This window comes from Cynoglossus semilaevis, chromosome 16 (genome assembly GCF_000523025.1).
Source record: "Cynoglossus semilaevis isolate Cse_v1.0 chromosome 16, Cse_v1.0, whole genome shotgun sequence".
Taxonomy (NCBI): domain Eukaryota; kingdom Metazoa; phylum Chordata; class Actinopteri; order Pleuronectiformes; family Cynoglossidae; genus Cynoglossus; species Cynoglossus semilaevis.
In genome coordinates, this window is record NC_024322.1 from 13156983 (window position 1) to 13179338 (window position 22356).

The 22356-nt window shown below is 39.6% G+C and overlaps 1 protein-coding gene across 10 annotated transcripts in view; it reads right to left on the reverse strand.

The window, feature by feature from the left end:
* Window positions 1-712: 712 nt before the first annotated feature.
* ikzf2 (IKAROS family zinc finger 2) overlaps window positions 713-22356 on the reverse strand; it is an 84274-nt gene continuing 62630 nt past the window's right edge. For 4 of the 10 annotated variants that reach the window (XM_025063633.1, XM_025063635.1, XM_025063636.1 and 1 more), the window contains 10 exons: window positions 21727-22083; window positions 20731-21638; window positions 20456-20550; window positions 19219-19265; window positions 12411-12512; window positions 9414-9605; window positions 8743-8910; window positions 6275-6412; window positions 5955-6086; window positions 713-5101 (listed from right to left, as the gene is read on the reverse strand). In XM_025063633.1, coding sequence (XP_024919401.1) covers window positions 4173-5101; window positions 5955-6086; window positions 6275-6412; window positions 8743-8910; window positions 9414-9605; window positions 12411-12512; window positions 19219-19246 — 1689 coding nt within the window. In that variant the 5' untranslated portion in view covers window positions 19247-19265; window positions 20456-20550; window positions 20731-21638; window positions 21727-22083 and the 3' untranslated portion in view covers window positions 713-4172. The remainder of the gene's footprint in view (window positions 5102-5954; window positions 6087-6274; window positions 6413-8742; window positions 8911-9413; window positions 9606-12410; window positions 12513-19218; window positions 19266-20455; window positions 20551-20730; window positions 21639-21726; window positions 22084-22356) is intronic. The other 6 variants (XM_025063641.1, XM_025063640.1, XM_025063639.1 and 3 more) reach the window with 5 other exon arrangements.

A 22356-nucleotide genomic window follows, 5' to 3' on the forward strand; every position in this document is an offset into this window, starting at 1 on the left:
ATGTACACATACTGTAGATATTTTGTATATGTATATACAGTATTTATGTACATATATACAGTATATATATATGCACACACATCCATACATAGATACATACATTTATATGTACAAACACACATATATATCTGGGGTTTTTTTTCAGTCTCAGTAAGTGCTGTCAAGAATACTTAGTGAAATTTAATTAAAAAAAATGCAGTCACAGAACAGTGCGTGCAGGTGTAGCGTTCCTGTTGTTGTGAGTCATTCTGAGATATGATCTGGATGGGAACAATCACTTAACTGTCAGGCAAGTAAACAAAAAGACAAAAAGCAGACAGTTTGGGGGGCTGTGAGGGCTACACGTTTCCTTCATGGTGGTTTTGATTCTTTGTTGTTTTTTATTTCCTTGCTGTGTGGAGTGGCATGTGTTTATGTAAGCAGAGTGAGATGAAAGAAGAAAGGGTGGAATAACTCTGCTCTGCATGACATTTAGAGACGCATCTAGTTGAAGCCCCCACCCTTAAACTGTGCATTGACAAAAGGAAAACAAAAAAACAAGCAGAAAAAACAAGGCGAGTTGAGATAACCCCCCCCCAGATGTCCCCCCCCCCCCCATTCTCATCAATGCTGCTTGGTTTTTACTGTAATGATGGGTGGAGACAGTTATATAAAAAGTATTTAGGTTAAACAACACATGAGGCGTGGTTTACAATGATAATCACTGCATTTCTTTTCACAATAAAATCTTTTAATTTGAAAATTGAAGTCAGATACAATTCGAAAGAGGAAAATAATAACGATAATTATAATAAACAATATGCCTTTTTTTCCTGTTTTAATTTTCACAAATCACTATCATGTATTTGGCCGAAACCCATTACTGCAAAATATACACGTGTTCTTCACTGCCGGGCGTCTTCATGTACTGTCGCGCGTGTTTCTGAGCTCATTTCTTTCACCTTCAGTGCAGCAGTTATGTACGTCATTAAACATCACCCGAGGATCTGAATTCATTTGCGTTCTGTGATAAATAAATTACATATTGCAGGACATTAAACATACACAACCGTTACAAATACCTGAGAGCCCTCATATCAGGAAACTTTACATCATCGGAGATGACCAATCAGCACGCGGTTGCTATAAATGTCCATATTCAGGGACAAAAATAATACATCATCATTGCGTCTTAAAAAATACATTTGTACCTAAACCCTGTCTTTAACATTTTTGTAAACATATTTCAAATAATAAAAAACAAACACAAACACACACAGAATCACAAACGTGTATCAGCAGAAAAATAGACATTTAAGCACAATCGCTTTAAAATTTTACAAAACCATCCCCTTATGCAACAACACCACGGATTATGGGTTTTCAAGTAAACGTGTCACTCACAGGGAGGGTCGACAGAAGCCACCGATCCTTCCTACCTCTGACTGGCTGCCTGGGATCCCCTTTTTTTTTTTTTTTTACAAATATATTATGGGAGCATAAAGATATGATATACACACACAACACAAATAATGAAGTACTACTGTGTTACCTTTCAGTAGTTTCTTAAAAAGAAAAAAAAATGTGTTAAAATGTTCATTTCTTCTTTTGCTTCACCACATAGATGGAAAAATATACTGTATATATTTGTGTGTAATACATACGGTGGGGTGGTGTGAGAGAGTCACTGCATCAGGGTGTAAACCAGGGGTCACTAACTATATTTGTGGGAGGGAGAGAATTTTTCTGCAGAAAACTTTGGAGCTTAACCCTCAAATCAAATTATAATTTTTTTTCCCAAATAGTCATAAAAGGTGTCGATTACTGACGGTTCTTTAGGTCTCAGTCCTGACAAATTTGGAATCCAGTCACGGGCCTGATAGGACGGTTCAGTGGGCCAGATTGGTCCCACGGGCCGCCAGTTGATGATCACCGCCTTACGACATAGATACGGCTGTGTGGTGTGAGGAGTCACTGCCTCAGCTCCACGGTCTAAACAATTATCAATGTCTTATTTTTTTTTTAAATGTTGAATATTTTGAACAAAAAAAATATCAGGGTAAAACTTCAAAAAAGTACTGGAAACACGTGCACACGGTTTTAGCTCATGAGAGTTAAGAGCTCGCTTTAACTCTTTATCACCAGTGTATAATTACAATGTTGTTCCTTTTTCAAACGAGGGAATGCCTGTGTTTTCTCGTACCAACAAACAGGCCACGATACCTTAAAGCAGGAAGTAGACATAAAGTGCATGGCTAGCTGTGCGCGGCACAATTGTTCGCGGAGTCTTTTCACAAGCACAGACAGGAGCTGTAGAGAAAGATGCGACTGAGGTGCGTAAAGCCTTCGATGTACTGAAGCAAAAGGACAATATCTTTAAAACAATTAAAAATTGCCTTCAGAGTAGAACCATGTTTTTACTCAGTGCCCCCCTCCTTCTCACTGCAGCCCCCCTGCCCTACTATCTTCAGAGTTCAGAGGAGAGTGTGAGGAAGACATGGTTCATGGTGGTAGAAGTGGATTTGTTGTATCAAGTTTTAGCCCAAATATTTGTTCTAAGCAAAACAAAGTAACATTTAGGAAAACCTAAAAATAAATGCCAGAACGTTTTTTCTGTGTGCGCTATCAGACTGCAAAGAAGGCAGACGTATTTGGGTGGGCATTGGTTGTGCTCAAAACTGGACCGAATAAGGCAGACTCCAAACGGCCCATTGTCTGAAAGACGAAGTCTGAAAGTTTCGTATACAAACCCATTCAGAGACAGAGACAGAGAGACAGAGAGAGAGAGAGAGGTGAGGTACATTTATGCGTAAACTTTCACTAAAGCTTTGGACTCTACTCCAAAAGTTCACTTTGGAGTTTGCAGAAAAAAAAGAAGTAAATGAAACAAACTTTGTGTCATTAATGGCAGAGAATACAGAAGTCCTTCAGTATCAACAGACTGTAATGTTCTATGGTCGTACTACAACGGCAAGAATGCCAAAGAATTTCATCAATTTACTTCAGTGCTATTTTTGTTTTCACTAACAGTTTCACCTCGTAAGCACAAAAAAAAAAAAATCATTCATCATCAACATTCAATTTTCTACATTTTTCTTCTCCACCATAATGTTTCCAGTGATGTTACTCAACTTGAAAATGTGAACTAAACTTTCAAAAACTTTTTAACCTTTCATTTTTTGCAAAATCAATTTCTTTGCAGATGATAGTTTCATATTTTTGACAACTGTTCCTTCTTTTAAATGAAATATATTAAAACCTCAGTGGGTGGTATGTTGGACGTTTTATCATTAAAAATGCTTCATTAGTCAGAGATAAGGTAGCTTAAAAAAAGTTATAATTTTATGCCAAAAATATGCCCGATAATAATAAACATTTTTTGTCCTTGGTAATGTCTCAGATGTTGTAATCAATACAAAGTGATTTGAAGGAGGTAGTTGTTGCTTTTTGACCTTGACTAAGACCTAACTGGCTCTATTGGATTGAACACACTGGTTTTAGTTGCTGAAATAATATAAAGATTTATAATCAAAATATTGTACTGTACTGACATAAGGTGTCATTTGTCAAACTGAATTTTTAAATTTTTTTTCCTTATTTTAACAAAACATCAGCCTCTCCAGTCACTGTCTATGGTCAACAAACATCAATCTGTATTCAACTGGTTTTTGCGTAACATGGCTCTAGCATTTTAAGTCAAGTAAAAAGCTGCATAGAACCTTTAATTTAAATATTATTATTATTATAAGGATGATATTTTACAATAATAATAATATTCAGGATCTTTAAATTCATTTTCCACCATTGCAGCACATTGAGTCCATGAAGGAAAATGAATAAATGGTAAAAATAGACATCTCCACTGAGACAAAAAAAAACAACCCACTGATCTTAGTCGAAGTCATGTGACTGCTCCTCTATACAAAAATGCATACACCAACAATAAAAGAGAATAAAACACTTCCTTTCTTCATAATTCACTTTAAAGAAGATACATAGAAAATGTGTCTTTGGCCCATACCTTCATTTGATTGTTATATTTCACAACAAGCTTAAAAAGAAGTCTTTGATTGTGCTACACTTGTGTACGCTGCTGATTGGCCGTACAGTCTCGGAGGTCTGAAAACGACGGTGGATATTAGACTATTGCTCATATCCCTTCTGATTCTTCTCGTTGATGCCCACGTATGTGCTCAGTGGAAGGTGTGCTCGCCGCGGACTATGTGAGAGGAGAACTCGTAGCGATCTTTGCTGCGGTGGCCACAGATGTTGCACTCCAGCGGCTCCCTGTATCCATGGCAACCCATATGGATGGTGTACATGACGTGGTCCAGGAAAAGCACTCGACAGTGCTCACACTGGAAGGCCCTCACCTCCTGGCCGTCTCGTCCGAACACCCGCACCCCGTCGTGGCTCACGGGCCTCTCGGCAGTCACTCGCATCAGCCCCGGCCCCATTCCTGCCACAACTCTTGGCATCGCTCCGGCCGGCTCGCTGGGACCGACTACCACTGGACCTGCTTGGGGCCTGAGCCCGGGGTGGACATTACTCCTGTGGAATCCCTGCCTTTCCTGAGGGCTGCTGCGTGCTGAGTCAGCAGAGTCAGCCCCGCTGTTGCTAGGAGACTCTGCTAGCCCTGACTGGTGTGGCTTTCCCTGCCTGGATAAAGCGGTGGGGCCGTTTGAGGTTGTATGGCTGGGGAAGTCGAGTGACTGGGCAGGATGTGGCGGCAGTGAATCACAGTTCCGTGCGTGCTCCGTTCGCTGGCCTAGCGGTAGGACGTGGTGGTACATGGGGTTGACAATTGGCACCACCTCGGCCAATGAGATGGGTGGACCCGGATGGTGTAAGAGGGGCCGAAGTGACTCTGATCCCAAGTACGTCACAGCGTTGCTGATGTTGTGGTCCATTATGTGTGGGATCATATCACTCTGCTTTTCAAACTTAATGCCCATCTCGTAGCCCATCTCAGGGTAGCTCGAGCGAACAATCTTCTCACCTGGATAAAAATAAAGACCTCTTTGGCATAATGTAACGAGGTGATGTTTTGGGGGTTTTTTGGCAACTGCATCATTGTACGTATCAATGCCAAAGGCACCGCGGGAAAAGAGCACACGATGATCTAGAAGAAGGACAGATTGTACATAGTGCATATCAAACCTATATCTTGCTGTCACTTCAGCGCTTGTTTTTCATATCTTGTATTTTGTGTTCTGTCTGCACGAGTCTACATGAGTGGAAAGCCCCATCCATCTACTACTGCACTCTTTAACCCCTCTAGCGCAGGGATGCGGTGAGCTGTTTTCTCTCGATAAGAGCAATGCCAAACTTACAGGTGTACGTAACCACAGGGTGAAAAAAACATTTCCTTGCATCAGTCATGTGCTTGCTTTTCTGCCGCATTTCATTTTCTAATAGTGTGACAAATCAAAACAAATTCAGGAACAAATACGTGTTTTTCTCAAGTTGTCTGGTTTTTTGTAAAAAAAAAAAAAAAAAAAAAGCTGAGTCTGAATAAAAAGTAAAATGAATAAAAACAAAAATGGGAGCAAAAATTTAAAAATATTAGTTTTAAATTATAAATATTTTGTTATTTCAACATCATATTTTTGTTCTTCATGCAAAAAAATAATAATTTAGGCTATGTATCAAAATAATAATGTAGTTATGCTAACTACACACAGAATTTGACCTTTGCATTTGACCTACCCAGCACAGATCGTAAGACAACCAGACACGTGACTCTCTGGTGGGCCACAAAAAAATGACGAGATGGAACGGGTTTGGGCCCACGGGCCTCAACTTTGAAACATTTTGACTAAAGAGAAATATTCTGAAATCTCCTGCAAATTTAGGACCAGGATACTACATATCTAAAAAAAAAAAAACACTGATAAAAAAAATCAAAAACTATTTCAGGAAAACTGTTTCAGATAAATCATTTATCTCAAAGACAGGCGTTTTCAAATACCCACCTACAAACTTCTGGGGCGTGGTGCTTTTTCTCTTGCCCACGTTGCTGTGCAGCCTCTCAATAACAGGCGGTCGATCAAAGGTGGCAATAGAGTTGACTTCTGCCATGGGCCGGGGCTCTTTAGAACTATCACCTTCAACAGTTAACAGGAGAAATTGGTCTTAAACATTATTGGCTTTTGTCTCTTTTTTCTTATCAAAAAAAAAAGACCCCAAAACCAATGATAGGCTATTAAGATCCAAGTGTAAACATGCACTTCATTACTGTATTTCATGTTCAATCACACATTGGGTTCATTGCAGAATCAGTCAAATGGTTTACCTAGGTACGGGCCAGTGTTGGCACCTGGATCCAAACCAATTCCCTGAAGGTAACTATGACATCGCTCTTTATGTTCCTCTAAAGACGTTCGCTGTTTGTAGCTCCGGCCACAGTAGTTGCACTTGTGAGGTTTTCCAACTATATGTGGAAATATATAAAGGAGAGCACATTATTCTCATAGTAACCCGACCACTGAATATTACACACAAACCGAAATCGTGCCTCTGAGGTCATGGGCGTTCCACTACAAGTGTAAGAATTCCACACAGCATTTGTCAGACAGCAGAAATCTGTGGGCGACCAGTGTTGCACCAAGAAGTCTGCAGTTCAAAACCCTTTGGTGTCTGTGCCATTAAGCTCCCACTGGTGGAGTGTGATTCATTCACTGTGTCATTTCTGTTTCATTCAATTCCTTTGTGCAGGCAAGTGGAAAGATAAAGACACGTCCTTTACGTCTCTCGGCAACACACGCCGCGTCCAACGTGTTTCACTCTCATCGAGGACTTGATGAAACAGATCGAGATCCTTAAACAAGATCACTGTGGTTTACCTGCTCAAAATGTTGACCAGTCTCTCAGATAAATACAGCTAGCATAGAATTGGCAAGTAGAGGATTTCAGTTAACAATGGTTTCTTTGACTCTTCACGTAAAAGCTAAAGTTTTTTTATTATTTTTTTATTTTGAAAGTACAGAACCACAGAGTGGATTCAAGTGAAACGTACACAGCTAAAAGTACGCAGCCTTTGTGTCGTCAAGTGGAATACACTTAAAACAAGAGTAATGACTCATAAAGAGTGAGCCGTGAATGAACTGTGGGCCACATGAGTGAACCATGTTTTCAGTGTAACCCGGCAGCTGTCAGCAGCAATGAAACTGAGTGAAATGTTCAATGGAACAAGTATCAAAGCTATTATTAGACCAAGTGTCCATGATCCAGACATGAATGACTAATGTCATTAAGGACACACGCACATGCTCGCACAAACACACACAAACTTGTTTTTGTCATAAGTGAGGACTTTGCATACAAAGGCCTTAACCTTTATAAAAAAAACAAATCCAAACCATAACTCTAAATTAATCCCAATTCTAATCCAAACGTCATATTAATCCCTTAGTGGGGGATCTGCAAAATGACCCATTATAATATGTTGTCAAAAATTGTCCCCACAAGTATCTGTACCAGGTGCACACACACAGACAAACATAAATGCACAAACCTTGTAGGAACAGAAATGTACTTTTTTTTTTCCATAATTTGTTATTCAGTTTCCTGAGTTTTAAAACTGTCACTGTAACAGATCTGGAATGTAGGGCATCGTTTATGGACAGATGAAAAAGTCAATGAGATAATATGCACATATATTCATACATATATGTGATATATGCACATATATTCATACATATATGTGCATATATTTGTATATATTCACAAACTCTATATGGTTACATATATATGTATAAACATATATGTCCATACATATATGTGCATTTATTCGTATATATTCACATACCCTTTATGGTTACATATAGAGTATATATTTATATACTGTATATAAATATATCTGTACTATGTATTTTTTAGTTTTTTTAGTCAATGACCAAACCTTAACTTTAATATATGGAGACGAGCAAAAAAGAGGAACTGAAATGTTTCAAAAAGTTCCAAATTTACTGGTGCATTACACCATGCAGTAGCAACAATAAAAAAAAAACAAAACCTATATATTTCTCTATGTGTAATTAACCACAGGCCTTATCACACACACAAATGACTTCGTCTTTTGACCTTCACTTCAAACAGGGGCCACGGAGGAGCGACAACGTCCTCTTTCATAGGAAAACGAGTTACAGTTAAGGACCGGCCCAGACAATTTTCAAAAGAGAGAATTTCCTCCTCAGTGAGCCAAGCATTGTACTTGTCACCAACTCTGTGCTGTCTTTCAAACTCAAATGAACTCTCAACTCACAACAGACACGTGATGTAATAACAATACCTGTAGATCTAAAGTACTAACACTGCGTTCATGACAGTACTGTTCATTTCTGTCATGAAAAATGTAGAATAGGATTTGAACAGCCAGACAAAACTAGAACCTGATAGGGGACCACGGGCCAAGAACCCTATTGTAGAGGACCAGGTCCATGTTGTTACCTATGGATCTGAAAGAGCTGGTCATTCAGTTTTTAAAAGTACTTGACCAGGTCCATGTTGTTACCTATGGATTTGATAGAGCTGGTCATTCAGTTTTTAGGAGTACTTGGAGTACATGAAGTTAATCTTTGCCTCTTAGCTTCATTGTTAAGGCTGCAGAGTAGGATTTCCTGGGACATTCTGAGGTTTAATCACTGGCTTAAGAAGACAATACATACAGATACATACATACTTATATCCATACACACACATAAATATATATACAGTACACATATATTCATTTCACACATACTAAGGTAAAAGGATTCTTACCAGCGTGTGTGCGCAAATGACCAGTGAGAGCATCGCGCCGCCGGCAGGCGTAGCTGCAGAAGGGACATTTGAAGGGTTTCTCTCCTGTGTGCAGCTTGATGTGGCGAAGCAGATTTCCTTTCTGCGTGAATGAGACACCACATTGGGGGCACTGGAACGGCCGTTCACCTGAAGTAGGCAAGCACGGGTAGTCATTGTCACAAATAAAAAATAAATAGAAAAAATGTTGGTTAAAAACGACGTCACATCTTCCTTCTCATCACAAACAACATAAAATGACAAAATGATCAGTACATGCTCAGTGAAGTACAGTTCACTGAACCTTTCAGATGACTCATTTTTTAACGTATTTTTCCACTTTTTGAACTAAGTCAACACTTTGATCTCTGCTGGTCTCTATTTGTTTTTATTCTGCAGTGTTGTCACTTACGTCAGTTGGAACAGGTTGTGGAGGATTCCAAGGATATTTTTTCCTGATTGTTATTCCGTGTCTAAACGACTATCTTTCAGCAAAATCAAAACAAAATAAAAACACAGACAGCTACACCTGTTGTTCAGGAAGATGAGACGCTGAGCCCAGGGAAAGCCACCGTACAACTGTACACCTCTGACAACAAGCACTGACTCATGATCACACTGTAATCTATGTTTAACCAGGTTCTGTTTGGTACCATTAGGCTGTCGGATCCCTGCATCGGCGATCGCATTCGGTCCCGTGAATCCATCCTGCATGTTGCTGGGGCTGCCAATCATGGAGTCCTCCATCACTACTCCCTCCTCCCTGGATTGGCTGATCACTTCGAGCTCCGGGCTTCTGTTTTCACCCTCTTCCGCCATTTCTTCCTCTTCTTTAATTTTCAGGTCTGTAGAACAAAAATAAAAGTACTTCTCAGGCACCGAGTTTACAGTGTTGACTGTGGATACCACAGAAGCTTTTACAGTCATATTGCCAAAGTTGGGTCTTGGGTGATGGAAATAAACGTGGTTGGAGTGGAAGTATCAGTATCCTGTGTATAACTGAGTGGGAGAGTACAAGGCTTGAAATGAGCTGTACTGTAAGTATTTAGGACGAGATTGTACACAAGATCTAAAATGGACACACGTCAACTTTAAGTGGGTCGGCTCGGGAGAATATATATGTCACGAATGGAGACGTAGAGGGCGTATTTTCAGCTATTTCAGTTGCCCAACTCAAAGAGCGCAGAATTTATGGATGGATGAGAATGGTGTCAAAGAAAGAAAAAAAGAAAGATAGAAAAAGAAAGACAGTCAGACGGAAAGAGAAACAGGCTGGTCTGGTTCCTGGCTGTCCGCGGGTGGAAAGGGAGTGTCAGAAGCCCTGTAGCTGAGAACATCTGACTAGCACTGGGAGACTGGCTGGATGACAAGGGCAAAGGATTGAATCATGTTGTGCAGGAGTCTCCACTAATGGCTGTCTGTAAAACACACAGCTCCACTTTTTTTTGTTGTTGTTTAAATTTATCCCCAGATTGGCTCAAAATTAATATAAATAAATCACAGCATCATTGCATAGAAGAAAAAAATACATACTTTAGTATCTTTAGTAAAGATCGCCTTTCTATAAATTTCTATAAATATACTGTATATATTTCTATAAATATATTTCTATAAATATATATATATTAAATATATATATAAATATATATATATATTTTTTTAACCAAACTAGAAGCTGTTGGTGTTCATAGGTTCAAATGGGAAAAGCAGTTCAGACACATAGCAGGTCTGGGAACTATCCAAGCAACACTAACTCAACCTGATGTTCTTGTTTCTGGGATTTACGGGGCGATAAGTGCGTGGAGAGCATTTGTGGCCGTTTGCCTCGAGCCTGTTGTCTGATGGCGCTCATCAGCCGTCCTCACCGGTGTCGAAATCGCATACATTTATTTCTCAGAGAGCCGTTGATAGAAAATCACAAATTCCGGGGACATATAATTTTGAAAGGCAACAGCGAAATCTCCACAAAGGAACTGCTTTTTTCTTCAAACTTGTGCTGTATGTTTCCAATGCCACAGTTTTGCGCACAACACTTAGACCAATACCCACGTCTTCAACAGCTGTATCCTGGCAACGCAGAGCAGACCTGAATGTCCTTGCTATTCAGCTCTTTGCATCTTTACATCCATCTCTTCGGTGTGGCATAGTTTGAAGCATAGAGCGGTCAAAGGAGAGAACACACTCCTGTGGGCTGAGAAGCAGAATTTCTTTGTTTCTTCTGCCTTTTTGGAAACATTGTCTGCGATTCGTGCGAGTTTTAAGTAACTGATGAGAGACGTCAGAAAAGGTTTTGCAGTGAATCACAGGTTTACACGAAGCAACGCGTCTGCTGGGAAAAACGGTACCTGGTTTACATAGACCTGTTTCAGTTCCCTTTCTCTCATTACCATGCACAATGTATGAGACATCACAAAACTACACATCAGTGTGAATTCTCCTTTGACGGTCAGTGAACGGTGACAGTGCTTCACACATTAACAGAGCTTATGGTGCTGGGTCACTTCTGTTCCTCTGAAGGCCAATCATTGTGAAGCAACGCTCCGAGTGACAGCAGGTCTTATCGGTGAAGAGGATCTCCCTGTGACACCGCGGCCCTCCCTCTATCTCTGAACTTCCCTATTTCTCACTGGTGGCGCCTACTTTGCACAGTTTCCCCTTTCCGACTTTGCTGGTTCACAGTGACGCAGCTCATCTGAAGTAGACATTTGGACCGGAGAGCAACCAGAAACTCCTTTCCTGAGAGCTACATATACATTCTAAAAGCAACACGAGACATCGCCAAGACGTGAGGCACCGATCATGACATCAGCAGCACTCTGTCCTCAGTCAGTGCCATTTGTGTCTTTGCAGAACTAATTATCGAGCATTGTTCACGCTGAGGTGAATAGGAGAGAGTGATACAATGAGAGGGGAAAAAAGTAGGAAAAAGACATGTTCTTTTGATACATTCAGAAATATAAACCTTAATATTTACTTCTTAGAATAGAAGACGCTAGTGCTTCTGAAACTGAGGGGCGGGGCCTACTAGTGGGGAACAGAGATGGAGTGGGACAAATGGAAGAAAACTTTTAAGGTTCGATGTTCAAGTGCTGATGGCACAACTACACATCGTTTCGTTTTTGTGGTATTTCAGGCTGAAATTATTTTTTTTCCAAAAGTGAACTACTTGTCATTGTAGTGGACTCCTTCTGGACCCAAGTCCGCTTCCTTAACCACTAGGCCACCACTGCCCCATTATAAATTATGATGTCACTTGGTGTTAGTTAGTTGATCCGTAAATTGTCAAGATTTTTGTTGGAGCCAACGGGGGCAGGTGGGGGCATGAAAATGAATTTTTTAAATTTCCAAAACTGTTAGAGTCCAACCAGTGTAGGCAGAGGAGAGGATGGAGGCAGAACGTCCACGGAGGCGACACCTGAAGGGAACAGTCGCCTCCGTGGACGTTCTGGGAAAGAAAGCCTAACAAAATTAATAAAAACAACAACAGACAGGTCAGTGCTGATCACATCATAAATACAGCGTATTGTCAAATCAGTGGGAGAAGCCGGTCTGAGACAGTGTGTATGTATCAAGGACACACTGTGTGAGTGACATGGTGAAGCGTCATTTAGCACTCCACATTAGTATGTTTCTATTTATTGAGCACTCACCATCGGGGGAATTTGCACCCCGGGGAACTGTCTGTCCATTAGGCGTAGACATATCTGCCAAAATTCTTGAATTCTCCTTACCAGGAGAGCACTGGCCGTTACCTTGGAGACAAACAGAAACACCGCATTCTTCACTGTGATGTACAATGCTGCAGTGTAGCACAATACATACAAACAATAGTCAGAGAAAACTAAAGGTAGTCAAGGTAAAAACAGTCGTTTCTTTAATCTCTCGTGTCTTTCCTTTTCTTTTACTTGGGTTGAAACTCCTCATTGTTTTATTCACTGTTAGACCAATGGTGTACTGTACAGCATCTGTATGTTTATACTCCACGCAGACCCAAGTACAAGTATCATTGTTTTGATGATTTTAAAAAACATATTTCCAACATGGATTCAATCGTGTGTTCCTCAGACTCCACTGAGATCTCAGATTAAGTCAGATTAAGTGTAGTTTCTGGGTCAAACCACCAACCGTGGGTTGCCTCACTGAACAGTCTCGTCATTCACCTATGGGATCCTAATGTCCAGCAAATGTGGATCAGATTGCATCCTCTCAGCAGTCAGTACAGAACCCAGGCTATGGATAGCCCTGTGTCCACTCTAAGGGAGAGCGAATCAATCCCTTATCCTCTTTCACCGCAGCCCAGTCGGGGTCACTAGAACAATACAGTAGCGACAGGCAAACACCCCTGCTGACCCAGGTGTCAGATCCCTTAGGAACCACACTGAGCCACCTCTCAACACTAGGACCATTATTAGTCTCATCACAAGAACGGGAACACTTAGAAAGAAAAACAAAAACCCTTGAAGCAGATATTTAAGAGAATCAAATTAATGAAGAAACAGCAAAAAAAAAAAAAAAAAAAAAAATCTCCCGTGACAAACAGTGTCACATTCCTTGTACACGCGACTAAATTAGCAACAACTGGTGTGGTATTTGTTCCGTTGTGGTGCCAGCCCTGCTGATTGGGGTATACTGAGACACTGTCCATGACACAATCCCTGGGTCCTGGCTCAGGTTGCACAGGTTGGGGTTGGAGGAAATCTCAGGTGACCGACACTAGCTATCCCTTGGCAATGCTGTCCTGGAGACAGGAGTGGCCCAGATTTGTCATGAAGGATTTTCCATTACTGTAGCAGACGCTGACAGCTGCCTAGCAGCACGGTAGGAAGAGTGCCTCAAACATTAGGTGAAAAAAAACATACCTGGGTGCACAAGAATCCACTAAAGCATTTAAGCTCTTGCCATGAACAACAATAGTGAATGTGAATTCTGCCAGAGCAGAAGCTACGGTAAATGTATGGTTTGGAAATGGACTTGAACCTTTTCTGAACAAGTGGCAAATTAAACATAAAATTATTTGGAAATGTTTGATTAAGAAATACTCCAGACAGATTCAGACGGTCGCATCGGTCGCACAAGTTCATATTCTGGGAGGTCCATAAAAAGCAGTTTAGGTGGGAAAAAAAATGTAGTAGTGTTCTGAAAATGATTCAGGTGGTCATTAAAACTGATGTGTGTAAAGGACCATGGCAAAAAAAAAATGTAGTTGATGACTTTAAATTCTCGCATCTGAAACTATTAAAATACAATATTAGACAGGACCAAATGGACCAAAGAAGAAGAAGAAGAAGAAGAAGAAGAAGAAGAAGAAGAAGGAAACCATGGCTAATTTTTTTTAAGAATTTTTCAAGAACACCCGACCCAGCCAAAAAGAGGTATGGGTTTGCGGCCCGTCTGCAGTCCCCATCTTTGTCCTATTGAAAATATCTGGGTCGTCATGAAGGAGAGTCTGACAACAAGCACCAGCTCAAGTCTTTTTATGCTGTGAACGTGGCTTTTTCTTTTAAAACTCCCAACAATGAGTGTCCTCCATTTCCAACCAACTATAAGGTGTCGTCAACAGAGGGAATGAGACCCAGTGTTAAACAAGCCTTTGATGCACGTTTATTTATTTATTTTTTTCGAATTTTTCAGTGATTTTAATGAAACTTATCTCATTAATAAAATGTATAAACAAAACAAACGCACAGACGTCGAAGTAGTATGACGGAAGGTCTAGACAACCAAAACAGATTTTCTTTCCATCAATAATGTGTCAAATTCAAGGCCCGCGGGCCGAATCTGGCCCATTGCATCATTTTCTTGCGGCCCACATGTGTATGCTTGTCTTAACAGATGTGCTAATGTGTACTGGATTTTACTAGATTTTGTGTCACAATATTCTTTTTTGTTTAATGTTAATATTTTGTATTTTTTAATTAATTTTATTGAGGCAAAAAAGTCTGTTTGAATTCTTCTAGAATCGTCGATCCTCTTCAGCCTCAAACTAAGACTTGGGTTTTTTATTTAATCCTCGAGAGACTGAGTTTGACACCCACCCCCCCCCGCGCCCCTGATCTATAATATGGTACAATAAGAAAACAGTTAATGCACAGTAATATCACTACATTACATCTGTGCAGTATTTTAAGGTCACACTGCAAAAAGTTCCTCCATTCGCAGCACGTGGTGTTAAATAGTCTGAGGGCCGTGGGAGGGACTTACAGCCTTTATTTCTTTTACTGGCCAACTGCAACCACATGATCACCCATTTGAACCCACAAACCTTTGATGTCACAACACATGACTGATATGTGCCTGCATGGAATCACCTGAGATTTATGCGTTGGTGTCCCATCATTGCTGAGTCAATGTCATACGTACACTAACATCAGTATATTAAGCAGCTGAAACATACTGCGTGAGACGGCGGTTTGAATCCCACAGCAGAGTGGCATCATTTAATATGCTGGAAAATGGAAAGGAAAAAAAAAGGTGTTTCACAAAACCTGTGGGACAGATTTCAATATATACTAATTGATCTAAGGTTTAGTCACCGTCTCGAAACTAGTGAGAATCCATCCAAAGTATTTGATGATAACGCAAGGTTTTAGAAGTCAGTTTAAATGCCGTTAAAAATCATACAGGGTTCTTTTTGTTTTGTTTTAAGTGAAGACAAATTGGTTTTTAGGTAATTTGATAAGGTTTCATGGACATTAGAAGCAGCGATCAATTTCAGAAAAAAACAAAAACAACTGGACTGTATGAGTGTATGTCATGTTGTGGGATGAGACTACTTTGTTTTCTGGAAGGACAAGGGCCTCCTCTCTGGCCTGTTGGAAACACACATTATGGGAGCTGGTTTTTCCTGTCACAGCCTTCCTTCAGAGGTTTCCATTAGACACATATGGAGCACAACATTAACTATTTACAGTAACAATTATTTTCAACCTTAGAGAAGAGAAACTAAAAAAAGCAGCTGTTGCCAGGCCACAGAGTGAGTTTTGTTGGTTGGAATATAGCTGTATTTACCAAATATCTTCAATATCTTGTCAAAAAATACATATAAAGAGTAAAGGATCCAACAGTTGCTATGAAAAGAAAGTCTTTTGTAAGTCACATGTTTTGACTTGATTAGTGCACGTGATGTGGAGTGATGTTTGGCAGCCGTTTCCCTTCAGTCAACTGTTCGTAAGACTGAATTTATACACATAAAAAACACATGGTTATCAATCACAATCGAGCAGTTCAACGGTTAAAATCCACTCACATTCATCATCAAATTTGCGCTCTCTTAAGATTTTGTTTACAGCACAGCACGGCAGCACTTTACAGCCTTGAAACTGTCACTGATATCAAAGTTTGAAAATAGTTATTATTTTATTTGAAAGTTGTATATTATACATATATACACATATATGAAAATAAAAATATATATGCACATATATTCACACATATACAAATATATATTTGTGTGTAAATATATGTTATAAAATTTTATATTTTTATATACATGTATATATATGCAGAACAAATGTGTGCATATATTTGTACATATATTGCCATATACATGTATATATATGCAGAACAAACGTGTGCATATATTTGCACATATATTGCCTATACGTGTATATGTATATATACATACACATATGCACATATATTTACACATTCATGAGCACATATGACACATTTTTTCTGTATTTTCTTACGTATGTAAGGAGTCATTTCGTTATTTCTCATGTGAAAAAAAACAAGCGTTCTACCTTTTTCGAGATGAGGTGTAAAAAGCGTGTAAATGTAAAAATTAGTGAGATGAGTAATGTTGATCATTTAGGCAAATTAATCATTTGACATAAATCCTTCTACATCATCACCTTCAGGACCTAAGGTTGAGATGAATAAGTGGTCAAGTCACTTCACCACTGACTCAGATGTTAAACCTTTACTAGTAATGGTGAGGAATTTCCAGTCAGACAAGAATAAATCAGCATTTACTTGAAGTTTTGTTGAGTTTTCACAGCAAAACACAAAAGTTTTGCTGCTGATTAACGCTGATTTAAAAAAATAAATAAACCTGAATTTTTTTTATTGGGTAGACAGAATGAAGGTTTTTATTTAAAAACAAAAATCAATAAAGATCCTCTACATTTTTTGATTATATTTTTATAAAAATGTTATTGAATTTTGTTAAGTAAACTGGAGAGTTTAAGTTGTATTGAAAAGTGCATGTCTATAATGTGGTTGGCCAGACTGTCTTTGAACAAAGTAGTAACCATAATAAATAATAAATACCTGGGACCTATGAAGAGCCATCTGCTGAAGGCCACACAGTGGACTGTACTGAGAGTGAGCTGAAGGTCTGTGCTAAAGGACCACCAAATCTGAAGATGTCTGAGAGATTTACCATGAAACAAGACCTCCCTATAACCTGGTAGGAACAGTCCTAAATGAATACAAACACAGTTCCACATCGATTATTTAGACCTTGGTGATTCGTATTTATGTAGAAAAAAAAAAAAAGGTTATGTAACTGAAAGAATGAACTAAAATCTCCATTCAAAATGCAAGCTCCTTATGAAGAGATACTCTTTTCAACGACATTCTTAAGAGGACTAGCAAGATACACAACGATAGATGAGAAAATAGGTTGCGTGTTTTGATTGACAAAGACACAGATCAAGTTGTTACTGAAAAATGTTTATATAAATAAGAATCTTGGATGACTGATGGGAGGACGACTTCATCAAATTTATCTTGGTATATTTTCTTGTATGGTGTTTATACTGATGAACGATAAGTTGACTACAAGATACTGATATGAAATGACACAATTGTTGTGTCCTTATTTCATGAGAAAAAGCAAAGGTTTTCAGCCACATAAAACTTCAACAGACAAAAGCAAACAGCTTTTAAAAAACCAACTAATTCTAAAATATAAAAACATTGATAGAGAAAAAAGTAAAAAAAATAATAATAAAACCAACTAATTCTAAAATATAAAAAGATTGATAGAGAAAAAAGTAAAAAAAAAAAAAAAAACCTAACTTACTATCCAATCTAGTTTTTACAGAATAAGTAACATTTTTTCCACAAAGTATTATGCAATACTTCCAAACACTCCTTTATGCTAAGCGGCACTGCCTGTCTGCAGCAGAGGTAGGCGACTTTTTTCAGGTAATAATAAAATGTTCCACAGACATGTTGTAGCAAAGCTGCCCTGCCGTATGCTGTGGTGCAGTACACTCCACTCAGTGTGTACTGCAGGAAGTAAATGTATACTGTTATCAGAATGTGAGGGAAAACGAGAACTCACAAAGGCAGACAGACTGGTCGGTCAGGGGTTGATCTGCCAGCAAGTTAATGACCCAAAGAATTTAAAGTAAAGAAGCAGAGAGGCCTAAACCAATGGAGCTGGTTTGGGATGAAAAGGACAGAGGTGTGAAACCAGGCGACAAAGACAAAAAAAAAAACAGCTTCAACACATTTTTTTTCTGGTCACTGCACCAGAGACGAGTGAAAAAGTTTCTGTTTAGCTGCTGTTAAAGTTCAGTCTGCTGAGAAATATAGTATATTCTAGGTTTTTGTTTTGTTTAAAGAAAACTAAAATAACTCAACATAAAACATACACATAGTGCTATTGTAGTATTCATGCTAATAAGAAACTACACCGATTTCTAATAAGCAAAGTTACAAATTGGAGGCGACGGCACAGATATGTAGTAGAACAGGGACAGCGTCTGACCTGATTTCTTTCTAGTGCCGAGTAATGAAACACAGCCAGATACACAGAAGACAACAGTATGTAAATATTTCCAATCTCGTGCTAATGGAACACATTGTTTCGTTCCAAGCCCATACATTCAGAACAGACCCACTGAAGGACAAAGAGCTTCCATTCCTTCCTCCGCCACCTCCCTGTCCCCGCCTGACAAGTGTTCCTACGAGAACAAATCACCAATCGACAACTCAAACTCCTCAGAGGTGTCACAAACGGCACGCTAGCTGGTTTTTTTTTTTAATACTCAACCACACACAAAGTACTTTGGGGAACAGGAAGATGTTGAAGAAACCTGCCCAAAGGAAACCAGCAAAGGGCAATGGAGCACCACAAACTGCATATCCAGTATCTGCTGCTTTCAACAGGATGTTGCTATGTGCATCGCTCTCTCTATCGTTAAGGGTTAAACAGGAAAAAGGCTGCACCAGGGGAAAATCCCTTTGAAATGTTTATTTTGCTGTGTTCGCAAAAAAAAAAAAAGATTTGTTTTTGCATGCGTGTGTGTGTCCATATGTTTTCAACAAGGTGGAAACTATGTCAAAGTCAGAATTAGATCAAGACGCCAGGACTGTAGCCCCAAAACCTCCACGTGCAGACGCGGTCAGCGGCGTTATCACTACCACCGTGGTCATTATCACCGCAGAATAAACAGGCAGATTAACTTTTTTTTTTTTTTAATTAGTAAATGTTTGAGGACTTACTTGCACAGTGGCCATCAGGTGCCTCCATTTCAAGTGTGATGGGAGTACTGTGAAAAACCAGACATTAGAAAGACATCAGTTCACTGTGTTTCTAATGTTCTATTCCAAAGGTGTTTTCAGTTTTATAAAAAGTCATTTTAAAGACTTTGCAGTGTGTGATTTGAATTTTTCTGATTTGTAACATAAATATTTATATCAAATATGCCGTCTAATGCCATATAAATGATCTGATTATTTCATTAGATCAGATTTAAAACCACATTAATAACTCTGTATCTTCCACAACAGCTGGTACAAAGTCAGGTCAACACAATGAACTATTTAAAAAAAAAAAAAAAAAACTTAACATCTGGTATTTGGATTTCTTATGTTGCCATCAGTGGTGTTTTCAGTTACTGCATGTGTAAATTTTGTTCCAATAAATAAAAAGAATTGTCAACGCATTTACAATCAAATCAAAGTCAATGATTCCAAAACTAAATGTTAGTTAGCCTGTTCAATTAGAACAGCGTAGCAACATGTGCGATTTTTGACTGCATCAATAAAGATTCAAAGCTAATGGAATATTAAAGAGCTGCGAGCTGGTGTTTTGTTTTTTTAAAGCACGTTCAATCAAAGTTTTTAAGGTCCTTTAATTGAAAACGTCATCTGTCAGTTGACATTAGCACAACATCGCACAAACAGACAAACCTTTTCTGCAGTTTGTTCTTTTACAGACGACATTATCATTAAGCCTACTGTCTACGACACATTTCTAACTCAAACTTCACTCAACTTTTATACAAACACTTAATTCCTGCAGGAATGTGATTCTACATTAAAAAAAAGCAACAAACCACCACAATCCCTCTACTGTGCGACGGTAACGTCAGAAAATGTGTTGCTGATCTTTTTCAATCAGGGCTGCAGCTGTAGGACTGAAACTCTTAGCTCATTTTCAATGTCCAGCTTTGATCAGTATTTTGTCTTTGTTGTTGTGCGCCCCCCAATTTGGGAACCATTGGCTCAATGATATCAATTCTTGCATAGAAAAAAATACCACAACAACAAATTTCAGGACGCTTCGTGCTAATTTAACACATTTTCCCAACAACACTGTTGTCCTTTAAAGGGAAGTTCGTTTTTCTTAAAAAGTTTTTTTTAATTACAATTTACAGAGACATGTTTGTGTTTTTACATTCAGTGAAACACAAATAAAAAAATGATCATGCAGTACATGATGGGTTGATGTAATTACCTTCAGGAGTCTCCCTCGTGCAAAATTGGTTGGTAATTAGTAAAGCTTGTCTGGTTATGGACGGAGGGAGGGTGTAGTGTGCTGTCTCCACCTCCCTAAAACAAACAAACAAACAAAAAGTCTAAATCACTTATTTCATTCAGAGTACTCTGAGAAAAACTGTCTGGAGGACAGGTTTAAACGAGTCAAAAATAAATAAAAATCATCTTCAGAACGGCTCGAGGAAGCAGGGAGTGAGAGAGGAGTTAAGGAGAAGTGCGGATGTAGTGTCCTACAGGTGTCTGCCGCTGCGTCAAAGACTCCTCTGCGCGCGCCCGCCGTCGGGTCTCCCCTCCGAAATCGACAACGACTTCACTTTGTTTCAAGTTGGTGACATTTCCCAACAAGTCCCCGAGTCGTCAGCCGAGCTGAACACGCAGTGAACTTTTACAGTAGGAACACCGAGGGAGAAGACTCAACAAGTTGGTTAGGGAAGGAAAAAGAAAGAGAGGGATGGATCAAACTGGATCCACCGGTTCCAAGGAATTAGCCATAGCGGCAGGGAGCAGCCAAGCTATTTTCAACAGTCAAAGGACTGGAAGTGTGATGTCACTGACATGCATACATGTAATATTGTCCCTGTGTGAATTCACGAGCGAGGCAACGAAAACGTGTGATGGATGAACAGCTGCGGTGGTCCACAATTAAATGTCCCGGAAAAAAATTAAAGGGTTAAAAAAATGTTTAAATAAAATCTCAGTTGAACTCTGTCTGCTCTCATTCATACTGTTTTTACAGTCTGGTCTAGTTTTATTCTCTACTCCAATTAGTGGGAAGTCTGTGCTGCAGATGTACAGACAGGAGGCGCTAAGAACAGGGAGCGTTTACCTGACAGGCAACAACACAGCATCTCTGCAAACAATCATCAACAGCAGCAGCTGAAGCTGAAGCAGCTGAAGATGAAGATGAAGACACTTTTGTTGTAAATGTGGCCAAAGCGCCGTGTTTCTGGCGTTCGAGTGATTTCTGCTTGCCTGCGTTGGCGCTGAGTGACAGCTGTAATTCAACAGGTTATCCGATCACCGCAGTCTGTCTTCGCAGCACAGCCCCGTCTGGCTTGTCTTTCTTTTCATCAGACAGACGCTCCTCGTCTGTCTCTGCTGCAGACATGCGCCTCTGGTCTGAAGTCTGGAGCCCGCTACAGCTGTACGTCCGTGTTAAAGCAACCACACAATGATTAGTTAATGGAGGAAACACATCCATGCGCCCGTTGCATTTCTCTCGTCAATTACCTTCAAAACGGGCAGGAGTTCATACATTCCCGTGAACTTGCACACCGATCCAGACTGCACGAGACTTCTTCATTCTAGCCCGACCTGCGCCACACGGCGCCGACTGAAACGGTAGTTTGGTTCCGCAGCAGCAGCAGCGGCGGCGGCGGCAGCAGCAGAGGCAGCAGCAACAAAAGCAACAGTTGTTATAAATCCACCTCTGACTTCCTCCTCCATCTCCTCAGCAGACACTCAGTGGCTATTCTGGGTACTTGGTCTGACACAGAGAGTCGTATCACAGTGAGCCTGGACCAAGTCTGCCTCTCTCCTCACAAATCGATTAGGTTACATGGGGCCTCTTATTTCTGAGGCTGCAGCCTGGTTACATGCGGCGACAAAACAAAAAGTAGCACCATCACAAGGTTTTTATTTTTATTTTTTTCCTTTTCTTTTCTTTAGCAATTAGTTCCTTAAAGGATACTTTAAATTGTTTTAACCCCTACGTAAAACGGATGTGGTCTCCTCGTTATAGCGTCGCTTTAGAATTAAGAAGCTGAGTACTGAGAATATGAAGTCTGTGTAGTGAAGAACAACAACTGTTCATGAAAGACACATACTTGAACACAATTCATTCATTCATCTTTGATGGCC